Source organism: Prunus mume, linkage group LG5 (assembly GCF_029339155.1).
Source record: "Prunus mume cultivar Tortuosa linkage group LG5, ASM2933915v1, whole genome shotgun sequence".
In the NCBI taxonomy this organism is placed as follows: domain Eukaryota; kingdom Viridiplantae; phylum Streptophyta; class Magnoliopsida; order Rosales; family Rosaceae; genus Prunus; species Prunus mume.
In genome coordinates, this window is record NC_142702.1 from 21,997,177 (window position 1) to 22,010,880 (window position 13,704).

A 13,704-nucleotide genomic window follows, 5' to 3' on the forward strand; every position below is an offset into this window, starting at 1 on the left:
CAATAACCTTTGGTGCAATTATGCAGGCCACACCAAAATGGTCCAAAAATAAATTGGGACCATTATAAAGAAAAAAGGGAAAAGTTCTGAGGACATCTTTTTATTTATTTATATATAATATTTTTAATTTTCTTTTGAGAAATTCTTAGGACATAGACTTGGGGGGTGAAGTATTTTGTAATTTTGGACATAAGAAAAAAAGGAACGTACAGACAGACAATTTACCCTAATGAGTCTGGATTTTGGCCCGAGTTTATAGCTCACAGGCAAAGCAAGCAATCATCTTGTCGTGTCCTGTTATTATCCTTTTCTTAGATCACAAAAAATCCAACTTATTCCTCTCCAAATATTTCGTTAAACCTTAAAAAATCGCTTTCAAAGTCCACGTCAATATCAAACACCAACTTCTCATCTTCACTGCTACAGCCCAATCAATCTCTGACCTCTCTTTTACTAACTTCACAAGCATCCTTTGCAAAACGCTATCCCCAAAACCCACACCCTTTAAGAAGCGTGTCTGTAAGACTGTAACTTCGTGGGGTTTTTATCCTTGATCTGATTCTTTTAGAAATAAGCTTTGATTTTGATGTGATCGTGTGAAGTTTGAAACTTTTTCATTGTAAATTGATGGGAAGCTAGCTAAAATGGGTTCTTTGGAAAGTGGGATTCCATTGAAGAGAGACCCTCTTCTTCGGTCTTCATCAACTGGTAGAACTGAAAGGCACCCATTTTTACAGAGACCCAGATCGAAGTTTTCAAGGTTTCTGCTCCTCAAGAAGCTAGATTACCTCCAATGGATTTGCACTGTGGCTGTGTTTCTATTCTTTGTGGTTCTTTTCCAAATGTTCTTGCCTGGTTCGGTGGTTGAAAAGTCAGGGGATTTAATGAAAAATGTGGAATTGAATTCAGAAGATTTGAGGTTTTTGAAGGAGTTGGGTTTGCTGGATTTTGGGGAGGACATAAGATTTGAGCCTTCAAAGCTTTTGGAGAAATTTCAGAAGGAAGCTAGAGAGGCTAGTTTGACTTCTGCTATTAATAGGACACGGCAGCATTTTGGGTACAGAAAACCTCAGCTTGCACTGGTGAGTTTTCAATTTTTGCCGAACTTTTTCCCTCGTTTATTGCTTTTCAGATATTGCGTTTTGGTTTGGCTACTTGCACTTGTAATGCATTACATATGAAGCTTTGTTGACTTATTGGTTTCTATATGACTGAGTGCTTATTCTGTATCTCCACTAATTTGTTTTTCTTTGTTGCCCTTCTGCTTTCGTTCTTTTACTTGGAAGGTTTTTGCAGATCTGTCGGTTGCCTCACAACAGTTATTGATGGTGACTGTTGCAGCTGCTTTGCAGAAGATTGGATATGCATTTTCGGTAATTTGACTTCCATACCTTTGAAAAATGTAACTTCAAATTTAGCGATAGCTTCATACAGTCATATGTTTTCATATGCTAATGGTTGCAGTACTGCTATTATTCCTTCCTCTATTAGTTTGTCACCAGGGACATGCAGGTCTTATGGATTACAAGTAGTCTTTTTAGCCATAAGTATTTACATTCAATTCTGTGTTAAGCATAGATTTACTGTCCGGATCTTTTTATGCATAATTGCACGAGATATATATGATGGTGTGTTGTGTCATGTGGTTTATAATTGCAGGTTTATTCACTTGAAGATGGTCCTGTGCATGATGTTTGGAGAAGTTTAGGAGTTCCGGTTACCATTATCCAAACCTATAACCAGTCAGAGCTCAATATAGACTGGCTAAAGTATGCCTTTCATGCTAATTTTGTTTTCAACGCAACAATATTGAATGTCCTTGTGTTTCTACTCGCACAAATGTTTTGTTTGGTTGACCTCATTTGGAGAATCAATGAAATAATGCTACAATTGAGCTTCATTACTTTTCATGAGCCCTTTTGCATCTTCTTAATATTATCAAGTTTAATTGTTTGTATGCAGGATCCTTAATACTATTTACTTTTGAAGTTCAGTTAGCTTTAGTATTTCATTTGCTGTATTGGGGACGAATCCACTCACATCATGATTCAAATGTTTCGAATGAATTACCAATTTGCCATGATTATTTGAATTGTTGTGAGAAATGTAATATCACTTTAATTTCCTGGGAAATTTTGTGACTTGTGACGATGGATGTTATAGGGATTGTGTTTGTTTTTTTACTTTTTTTCACTGGTTGCTCAATAAGTCAATATTAATTAGCATGGTTCATTATATTGGATCTATTAAATGGTGGTTGAATCTGATCTTCATATATGTATCTTGCAGTTATGATGGCATACTTGTGAACTCTATTGAAGCAAAGGGCATCTTTTCTTGGTACGATATATCATTTAGTTACGTAAAAAATTATGATACTTCCTAATTTTTGCTGTCACTTGAACTTGTTGCTTTACTTTCCTCTACTCTCTCTCTCTCTCTCTCTCTCTCTCTCTCTCTCTCTCTTTCTTAATAGCTATTTACTCAAAAAAGGATCTCAAAATGCACTAGCTTTAGGCCCATGGGTGTGAAACCTCCCAGGTTCAGGAAAATTATATTTGGCCTTTGTTAGGAGTGCAATTGCATGTCGAGATTGCAAGAGAAGGTTGTAGAGATACATTACTCCTTGATAGCAGAAAAGCTTTTTGAAAATATGTATACGATTGAGAGATTTCATAGGGCAAGAATATAATTTATAGAGAAGCTGTTAGATTTCTTCTTGTGATGCTGTTGTGGTTTTCTATGAACATCCTGTGATCATCAACAATATTGTGCAAACTTCTGTATCTGTATATTTTCATTATGAAAACTCTTTATTCCTTTTGTCAGTGGATGGGATTTCCTAACTATGCAACAGCTGTTCATTTCTATCTTCTTCTTTTTCCTTTTATGGGTAAATTTCTGTAATGATTTGTTGAATTTTCTTAATATAAAAAAGCTGCAATACACTTTCTGTGGTCTGCAGTTTGCTTTTCATGTATATTTCTCAAATTTAGTTGATGCTTTGGTGTTTTTCCCATCAGCAACTTCTCTATCAGCCAAAGTGAATGATTTTACTTGTTACAGTTTTGTGCAGGAACCTTTCAAGTCTTTACCTATACTATGGACCATCCATGAACAAGCGCTTGCTACTCGATCAAGAAAATACTCTTCAAATAGACAGATTGAACTCTTTAATGATTGGAAAAGACTCTTCAGCCGATCTACTGTTGTTGTCTTCCCAAATTATTTCCTGCCGGTAAGATTCAGACAAAGTTTGATTTTATAGCACTTTGAACATATTTATCATTCTATCAGGAGTTAAAAGGGTGATTTACTATGCCTATACTAATCCATGGTTCATCTGGACATCTGAGTGGCCATTGCTGGCCCTTATTTAGAGCATTTGGGCTCAGTCCCCGGGACACCTGAATGTTGAGTGGTGATCATCATCCAATAAAACCAACAATATCTATAGAAAAATCATATTTTTAATAGTGTTAGACAATTGTGTTTCTGACTTAGTAGTCATACTATCATTGGTGTTAAATTGTACTAACTAGAAGTTTGAATGGTTTCTTTACTTGCACAGATGGCTTACTCAGTATTTGATGCTGGAAACTTTTTTGTCATTCCGGGTTCTCCTGCTGAAGCCTGCAAGGCAGATTCCATTATGGTGTTAGACAAAAATCATCTGCTTGCTAAGATGGGTTATGGGTCTGAAGATGTTGTAATTACAATTGTGGGAAGCCAATTTTTGTACAGGGGCTTGTGGTTGGAGCATTCCATTGTTCTACGGGCTGTATTACCACTTCTTGAGGACTTCCCGTTGGATAATAATTCTTATTCTCACCTCAAAATTATTGTTTTGAGTGGAGACTCAACAAGTAACTATAGTTCCGTTGTTGAGGTGTGTATCTTTAGACTGTTTCAATTTGTTTGGGGAAGATTTATGCATTTATTTATTTTTTTGATAGGAAGTTTGAGGATACATGATTTTATGGTTCTTATTGGTTGATCTATTCTTAGGCCATTGCTTACAACTTGAAGTACCCAAGTGGCATTGTGAAGCATGTCGCTGTTGATATGGCTGCAGACAGCGTCCTAAGCATATCTGATGTTGTGATATATGGATCCTTCCTTGAAGAGCAATCATTTCCAGACATTTTAATCAAGGCCATGTGCCTTGGGAAACCAATTGTTGCCCCCGATCTCTCCATGATCAGGAAATATGTATGGTTTTTTATGTTGCTTACTTGACCACACTCCTATATGTCTGATAAAAGTCATAATCCTTGAGTTCTAAGTTTAAAGTTTTTATATCAACGAAAATTTTATGACTAAGCATTCATATCCTTGAGTTCTAAGTTTAACTGAAAGTCATAATCAGCAAGAAGTGCTTGGGATGGTCAGCAACAATCCTTTTTCACTGTTGATCTTTGTGCTCCTCATAAATTCCTCTATATATCTTTTTCCACTTAACTATTTCAACCTCCTCATGATTTTTTCTTATTTCTTGGACACATTGATACAATTGCTCATGCCAGTATTAAAACCTCAGAAATTTTTGTCCCCTATCTGGCATACAAAACTAAAAAAGGGGCTAAGTTCCTGTTATGTGAAAAGATTGGTACAATTTGATTTCTCCTTTGAATGAGCATTCTCCCCATCAATGGACTTTCAGACCCTTAAGAAAAGGTCCTGTTAGAATGGATGCTGATTTTAATGTCAAATTCACTTTATCATACATCTTGGTGTTAAGTGGCTAAGATTATCTGGAAACTGTTGATTTTGGGTCATAGAATCTAATGGATTGAAATGTGGGGTATGAAATATGTTGCTATGTAACAATGATTGCTTTCTATGCATCTCAAACATTAAGATTGTGAATCTACATGAATTCCTTTTTGTTTAGTTTTGGATTGTTAAATTGTTGTATATCTTTGCTTCATTGGAGGACTACTAACTGTATTTGCAATAACAAATAGGTTGATGATAGAGTCAACGGCTACCTTTTCCCTAAGGAAAATATCAGGGTTCTTTCACAAATCATTTTGCAAGTTATTTCGAAAGGAAAGTTATCACCTCTAGCTCGCAACATTGCCTTAATAGGGAGAGGTACTGCAAAAAGCATGCTGGTGTCGGAAACTATTGAAGGATATGCTTCGCTTCTTGAAAATGTTCTCATGCTCCCATCGGAAGTTGCACCACCCAGGGCTGTTGCAGAAATCCCTCCAAAATTGAAAGAACAATGGCAATGGCACTTATTTGAAACAGTATCAAATTTAACATATCTTGATAGAAATTTGAGAAGTCACACATTTTTAGATGACTTCGAGGAGCAGTATAATCGTACTCAACAGCAGACATTTAATGCTATCACTGCAACCAATTATTCATTTCTATACAGTATATGGGCCGAAGAAAAATACAGTCAGATGGTGAATTCCAAAAAAAGAAGAGAGGAAGAAATGGTAAGGACTATAGTGTGCAGTAATTTATTTGTTTCTCAATATGGATTCAACTAGTTTGCTGCCACTTTTATTTGCTGTTGGTGCTATGTCTATTTATATATGCACACACTTTAAAATCTTGTGCAGTTAAAGGATAGAAGTGATCAATCCCATGGAACATGGGAGGAAGTGTATCGAAATGCCAAAAGAATTGACCGGTCCAAGAATGATTTGCATGAAAGGGATGAAAGGGAGCTTGAGAGGATAGGCCAACCATTGTGTATATATGAACCTTACTTTGGTGAGGGGACCTGGCCTTTTTTACACCTAAAATCTCTTTATCGGGGAATCGGGTTGGTGAGTTCTGTAATATCTCATATATTGTATTCATTTTATAGAGTTATTTGAACATTATATGATATAAATGCACATGTGCAATACAATTGTTTTGTCCAAAACATTGATGTTAGTAAAGTGTATGCTGCGCAAACTATGTTGCCATTTTCTTGTTAGCTGAGGCTTTAAATCTCCTATTTGTCTCGTCATTGTTGTCAATATAGTAGAGACGCCTTTGAATTTCTCTCTGACTATTGCATAAAATAAATTCTTGTAGTCCACTAAAGGTCGAAGACCTAGGACCGATGATGTTGATGCACCTTCTCGTCTTCCACTTCTTAATAACCCTTATTATCGAGATCTACTTGGTGAATATGGAGCCTTCTTTGCCATTGCAAACCGGATTGATCGTATACATAAAAATGCTTGGATAGGGTTTCAGTCATGGAGAATAACAGCAAGGAAGGTATTGGATCTCTCTGTCTCTCTGTCTTCTCTATCTCTGTCTCTCTGTCTCTGTCTCCACGTCTCCCTGAAGTTTATTAATTTTGCCTTACATTTGTACACATGATTTCAACAAACTTTTGAGCACCTACCAGTGCTCATTCTGCATCTTTGTTTTGTCCTCTTGGGTCTTGTTGGAAGTTGGATATTGGGCATTATCAGTTTTATATTCATGGCATGTTGGAAGGCAGCTTTTGGTCTATTTCAGCTGGCCTGGGAACCAGTAAAACTCTAGGTTTCGTAGTGCCGTCATCATGGATCAAGTAATAATACCTAATAGAACGTGATTCCATTTTAGTTTTTTTTTTTAATTTTTGCTGGGAACAATTAATAACAAGAAGTATCAATATGATAATAGTCTTAGCCATATAGCGAGATTCAAAACATTTTTTTTTTCATTCTATTTTTTTAAGCAATAATAGTCTTACAACATTGGTAGAGTACATTAATAACAAGAAGCATTGACTTGATGGCATAAACTATACCAGCCAGTGCAACAGATGATTGCATATGTATTAATACAATTAATAACAAGAGGCATCATGTGTATGTAATCAGTCACGTATGTATGATGGCTAGGAAGCCTAGGATACTTCATGTCATCATGTCAATGCCTAATGTTGTTGCACTCTACAAATGATGTATAACTACTGTTGCTTTTAAAATAAAATACCAAAGAAAAAAAGTGACAACAAATAAATTGTATAATAAACCTTCTCAAAGTTTGGATAGAAGAGAACTTTGTACCAAGTGGACTGAATGGTTGTGTCTGGTATCTCCACTTTTGCGGGTATTCTTAGAGCTCAGTCTCCAAATTCGAAAGAGAGTGGAAAAATGTTTAAACAAAGCAATGAGTTATTTTCCTCTTTCTGCATTTTCTTTTATATAGGATCCTTTATATCTAATATGGGGGATTGTGATTGGAACAGGCATCTTTATCTGGAATAGCTGAAAATGCATTGATAGATGCTATTCAAACACGAAGGCATGGGGATGCACTGTACTTTTGGGTGCGTATGGATGATGATCCACGGAATGATCTGAGACAAGATTTTTGGTCATTCTGTGATGGTATAAATGCTGGAAACTGCACGTAAGACTGGTGATCCTTTAGTTGATTCTTGTTATAAATTTTGCTCATAACTCTCTCTCTCTCTCTCTGTGTCTCTGTCTCTGTCTCTTTCTCTGTCTCTGTCTCCCTCTCTTAATGTCTGTTGAAGAATCTTTCACCTAATCTCTCCACATGGTAAATTAAAGGTTTGCTTTTTCGGAGGCTTTTAAAAGGATGTATGGCTTAAAGTACAATATAGAATCTTTACCGCCCATGCCTGTGGATGGGGACACGTGGTCTGTCATGCATAGCTGGGCTTTGCCAACGAAGTCCTTCCTAGAGTTTGTAATGTTTTCCAGGTAGGAGATTTTGCACTTGTGGGCATCTTTACAGAGATGCTCTTACTTATCTACTTAGAAAGTGAATTCTTTAACTGTTAATATGAACTGTTCGGTGTGCAGAATGTTTGTGGATGCTTTGGATGCACAAATGTATGATGAACACCATTCAAGTGGACGCTGTTATCTGAGTTTGTCAAAAGTAATTTGCTTCTGCTTTTATGAGTTTTCTTCTACTGATAAATATTGCTTTACTTTGTTGTACTTACTGAGTGTATTTGCAAATTGTAGGACAAGCATTGCTACTCACGGCTTCTTGAGTTACTTGTAAATGTTTGGGCATACCACAGCGCGAGGAGGATGGTATATGTGCAACCTGAGACTGGTGTTATGCAGGAACAACATAGGTTCAAGAGTCGGAGAGGTCATATGTGGATCAAATGGTTCTCATACTCCACCCTAAAGAGCATGGATGAGGACTTGGCAGAAGAATCAGATTTAGAGCACCCCAGGAGGCGGTGGTTGTGGCCGTCAACAGGTGAGGTCTTCTGGCAAGGTGTATACGAAAAAGAGAGAAATTTACGGCATAAGCAGAAAGAGAAGAGGAAGCAGAAGAGTAAGGAAAAAATAGAAAGGATAAGGAAGCGGACTCACCAGAAAGCAATTGGCAAGTATGTAAAGCCCCCACCAGAAGGCACAGATAATTCAAACGCAACAATGGTTACAAGGATTTAATAATCAAATTGATTTCACGGATTAATTAGGATGTTTTGGAAGTAGAAGTTCATTAATTTGATTATTCTTTTTTCTTTCCTTCTAATTTTTAATTCTTGCGATGAAGGTGCACATAGTTGTAATCTGTATGTGAGGTCTTTTTGTATGTAAAAAAAAATGCACCCCTCTGGTCATTAGTGTCAATGAGTGGCGGTAAATGTATAATAGTTTTACTTGCTGTTCCTTCTAATCCCATTTTTCCTTTCTCATTACATTCTTAACAGGAAAAGAAAATACAATATTGTGAAGTTGAACATTTGATTACTTATGACGCAATCTTCAATGCCTCTGAATGTAACCTCAAATCCCTTTTCTTTTTACCTTCCCTTGGTTTTTCAGAGGTAATTTGTATGCATGTGATTTAATTGTTGATTATGGCCTTTAAATATGGTTACTGCTTGCCTCCATATTCCTATAAATATGGATACTCCCCATTCTTGCAAATTATGGTTTGACTCATGTTAAAAATAATTCATCAAAACACAAAAAGAACTTCTACGCGCATGTCATACTTGGCAGGAATGTAAGTTCCTACTTATAGGGGAATTAAGGAAGTATTTTCCTCTAAACATTGCTGGAAGCACGTCAATAACATGTGTGTGTATTTTAACTTATAATAATCAAATATTGGGAGCTTCTGTGGCAAGGATTTTTTTGTTGACGATTGGTTGAGGATTTCTAATAGTTTTTTTTTTTCAGTCATCTAAGAGCATCCACAATGAGAGGGTGTATGTTAAATATACACCCCTTGTCACCCGAATCATTTATAATGGGGAGATGTAAAGGGTTGTAAACATACATCACCACCATGGAAATGTAAAATAAAATGCACATTTGTATATATTTTTACATCTTTTGCTGGCAGAACCCACCCGAGAAAAAAGAGGAAAAATTATACATCTTATATTTACATTGTTTCTCATTGGAGCAAAAAACGTATTTACACCATGTGGAGGTGTAAAAGGGATGTAAAAGTGACTTTACACACATGGAAAATACACTCTCCCCCCTCCCCCCCCACCCAAACCAACTGTGGATGCTCTAATAGATGTATTAGTGAGTTACATATTTTCTATACATGCATCCAATGGTTGAGATCAAAAATATCCTTAACATAAAATCTTTAATGGAGTATTACCCTTTAATCTTTATATATAAAAAATAAAATGCTTTCTGTTGAATTGAATCATTGCCACCATTTGTTTTCTATATACTCAACTTGAGTTTTGTCTTCCTTCATCATGGGGAAGTTTGGAAAAATGAGTCAACATTCAATGCATATTTTTCATGACCATTTTATCTTCATTAACAATTTAGAATTATAGTGTATCATTAAATGCATTCTTTTTATTTTATTTTATTTAATATGGGTATAATTAGAAAATTATACAAACTTTGTTTTCCATTCCTACTCAAAACAAACACGGACAATGAAACAAAGTGAAATCTCAGGGTTACTTTCCTAGCATTGCCAAAAGTGAGAAATGAATCTTCCATTTCACATTCCTTGATAAATGACATGAGAATTAATTTCTCCTTAAATCCATTCCGTGAACCAAACGGGGCCTTATTACCTCGAATCTCTTTCTATTGAGAGAAAGTATAGCAAATTTTGAAGCGTGACTCAGAAAGTGGTGGAAAATTTATAATGTGACAAATTGACAATGGGTCAACGACCATGGGGGCGTAAGGTTTAGGTGACACTGATAGTGTGATGAGACAAGTGCCTCGTCAGCTTGACTTAATTAACGAATAATTTAACTTTTAAAAGTGTCCAACCCAACGCAAATAATGTAATGATCGATTCATAAAGTGATCATAATAACAACTGCTAAAGCTCTAAGTCATGATTAATTCTCTCTTATCTCTCCAAATTATTCCATGGATCCTGAGTCGGCTGACATCGATGTATGTTTTGTTCCTCGAAATGACAAAAATACAATTTGCAGGTCTTACCATGTTGTGGCGCATGATACATTAATTAACATAATAATACTAAATAATAACATATTGGAAAATCTAAATTAACGTAATAATATGAATATATGATATATAAGTTTGGTTTGGTTTTTTTCTTCTTTCCTGTTGGCAATGTAAATGGCTTGTCTTATTTTGGCATCAAATATGTCTGGTCCGTTTATTCGTTTATCTCAACCAAATTGAATGTGACTTTTTTTTTTTGGGATAAGGAAATTGAATGTGACTTTCTTGTCAACGTATGCATAGATTTTGCACTGCGATGAAAAATTTGGTCCGTCACAGTCGACATCAACCTGCAGTACAATATCTTTTGTTGATTGAATAGTGGGCTGCCATGTGCTGTGGGCCAGTGAAGATTTGAGGTAAATAAAAATAAAAATAAACCTATATAACCCAGTATTTTAACATAAAAATAAATAAAAATATGTAATTTCATACCTTACAACACCAATATGCAGAGGTCTTCCGCATTTGTATTTGATGTCAAAGATTGTCGCAACAGCAATACGCATAGTAAAAGTATAGTCCTTAGCTCTAACTTCCAAACTTTAACCTTTGTCATTAATTTATCTTCGAAAAAGAGAAACATTTTTCTAAATGAAATTCACCCTTTCGTGAATTATTATATGGCTATAATTTTTTTTCTCTTATATTTACAACTAACGTGGTTTATATAATTTAACGTACACTTTCATTTCTTGAAAAAATTATAGAAATTATAAATACACCCAAAAAAAAAAAAAGAGAAGAAGAAGATTTTAAGCTAATAACTTTAGCTAGTATACTCGCTAAAAAATTCCTCATTCACCAGGTGTGGATCTATAAATATTAGAGACCTAGACTTCGGCTTCTATGATACAGCTAGTTTTATTACACCATGGCCGATCTTCACGATCAATGGCGCCAATCCAGAATAATCTTGCATGAACACAATACCTTTAAAATCACGTTTAATATTCTCCTAATCAATCTTGCCAAACAAGTTGCTTCCACTTCCACTTCCACTCATGCCATTCTTGCTTTTATCGTTCCCATTCTCCTCACCTTTGTTGAAATCAAATTCCCAGGATCAATAATGTCAGCTTCTCCATTTGAAACCCATCCAACCCTAATCCTAGTTTCCATAGCCAGCTTAATTGCTTATTGCTTGGCTGTTGGGGCTAGGCTAAGATTCCCTACTTACGCTCGTACCTACTCTCGCTTCGCCATGAGGTTTTTTGGACTGCTCTCAGTCGCCTCACTGCTCTCAGTTTTGCTTCCAGGCTATTGGCACCCTGTCCCGTTCTTGATTTTCATCTTGTATTTCATGGGCGAGTACGCATGTTGTTTTGGTTTGCTGCGAATGCTATGTCAGGTGGCTTACCAACGAGTGGAGAATGGATTTCTTTGTGTCTTTGGGGCGCGTCAACGTCGGTCAACGCGCACGCTGTTGCCGTTAACATTCAGGGATTTGCGTCGCGTTCAAAACTAGCTTAATTAGTTCATGGATATATATATACATGAAATCAATCTAATAACAGCTTAGCTCATGTATATTATTTTTATATGAAAGTCATAAGGTAACCCTTTATAATTAAAAAAAAAAAGTCAAGGTGACCTTCCACACATCACAGTGCCTTGGTTGGTTCATAATCAATTTGGCTGTTTGTTCATGGCTAAATGTATATTTTAACTTGTTTAGTTTTTGTTTCCCTAGCTAGTGCTCCATCGTGTCTGTTGACCCATTATAAAAGTATATTTATAAATATATCCTATTGTTTGTTAGAATGTATTTAAAAAAAATGATGTACTATAAAGCGCTTTGTTAATTTCGTCCAATCTCTGACTGAATTGTAATTAGCATTTAATTTCAAAGGACTATATCATAATTTAAGGATAAAAAATTTCTCACGTATACCTTTGGATAATTAATAGTACTAGCATTGCTCAACACACAAATTAACTTAAGAGAAGATGACTTTTGCTTTCATTAACTTTTTAATCAATAATTATTGTTTATGAGATTTAAGTGTCACTTAAAACCAAATATAATCATTGGTGGTCAGTCGAACTCGAGTGGAAGGGGTGGACGCATTAGTTTCTTTTCTAGTACTCCCACCGATCACATTAGGAATGGCTGGTTCATTCATGGGTATGCTTTTGTGTTATTTTAAATTTATTTCTACATTGATCTTATATATAATTAACATGAATATAGTCTACAAACTAACACAAATTTAAAGCATGAACACATCCTTTTTCACAAAATCCTCAGAATGGAGTAAGACAAATGAGTGCTACAGAGATTCTTACAGAATATGTTTAAAAGTCCAACCGCTATTTGAATAAAGTTACATGATAGAAAACAAACGGTTTAGAGTTTATAAATAAACTAACCAGAATACCCCCATGATCAAGGAAACTTTGATATTATAATTATGAGCAGTTTTGTCCTACCAAACAAGTTTTTGACCTCCAAACTCTCGCAAGTTAAGCTCATTGATTCTCTTCTTTAATTAACATCAGGGGCCAGGGCAGCAGAAAAAGTTTAATGTTTGCGTATGATACAGGAATTCAAGTAGGCCTCTAAAGATGATCCAATTCTTTTGGGCCACAAATGAACTTGTTTTGGGCAGCAACAGTTGTATGTCTCTACTTGGAGAATGACTTGCATGTCACGGAAAAACACTGTTTTGCCATCTTTATCTAATCACGCTTTGCTATGTGGAATTCTTATAATGTACGATGAAAAGTTATTTATTAGAGAGAGCAAAGTAATGTTATCTCCGTCGCATAAAATTTTTAATCTCTACCTGACCTAATATCTATATTGGTGGCCCAAGTTTCGGAATATGGTTAGAATTTTTCAGAAGGCATTCGAGGTTTTGACTGAGCTGCTCAACGTAGAAGGCATTCGACCTCATAAGCACCTGCTTCAATTAAATAATCAATCGTTAGCCAATATGGTGTTTTTTTTTTCTTCTTCGTTGGATGTTATACACTCAAATCTCATAAACGAGTGTTGAGTAAAAGAAGAAGAAAAAAAAACTTAAACGAGCTCTTCTCTTAATATTGGAAATTCTAAACACAACTTACATGCCCTTTAGTGCCTACTTCTTTTCTCCATCTCTTTTGATTTTCTCAAGCCCAACTAGAGTGTGCTTGTGATTCCATTGGCTGTTTGAGTCTCCAAATGTGAAGGAAAGCACAACAGTAGCAACAGTTGTATGTCTCTACCTAGGGAATGACTTGCATGGGAAAAGTATTGTTTTGCCATTCTCATCCAATCAGACTTTGTTATGTGGAATTC

The 13,704-nt window shown here is 35.7% G+C and overlaps 1 protein-coding gene across 2 annotated transcripts; it reads left to right on the forward strand.

The window, feature by feature from the left end:
• Nucleotides 1-176: 176 nt before the first annotated feature.
• On the forward strand, nt 177-8,647 carry LOC103332110 (glycosyl transferase family 1 protein). 2 transcript variants are annotated; one of them, XM_089052042.1, is made up of 14 exons: nt 177-1,082; nt 1,287-1,373; nt 1,660-1,769; nt 2,290-2,340; nt 3,067-3,238; nt 3,572-3,889; nt 4,009-4,212; nt 4,968-5,453; nt 5,580-5,789; nt 6,046-6,234; nt 7,202-7,365; nt 7,530-7,682; nt 7,785-7,863; nt 7,953-8,647. In XM_089052042.1, the coding sequence occupies exons 1-14, from the start codon at nt 645-647 to the stop codon at nt 8,394-8,396; spliced, it is 3,105 nt and encodes a 1,034-aa protein (XP_088908168.1). In that variant the 5' UTR covers nt 177-644; the 3' UTR covers nt 8,397-8,647. The 2 variants fall into 2 exon arrangements, with proteins under 2 accessions (XP_088908168.1, XP_088908169.1); XM_089052043.1 differs by having other exon boundaries at nt 536-1,082; nt 1,297-1,373.
• The last annotated feature ends 5,057 nt before the right edge of the window (nt 8,648-13,704 follow it).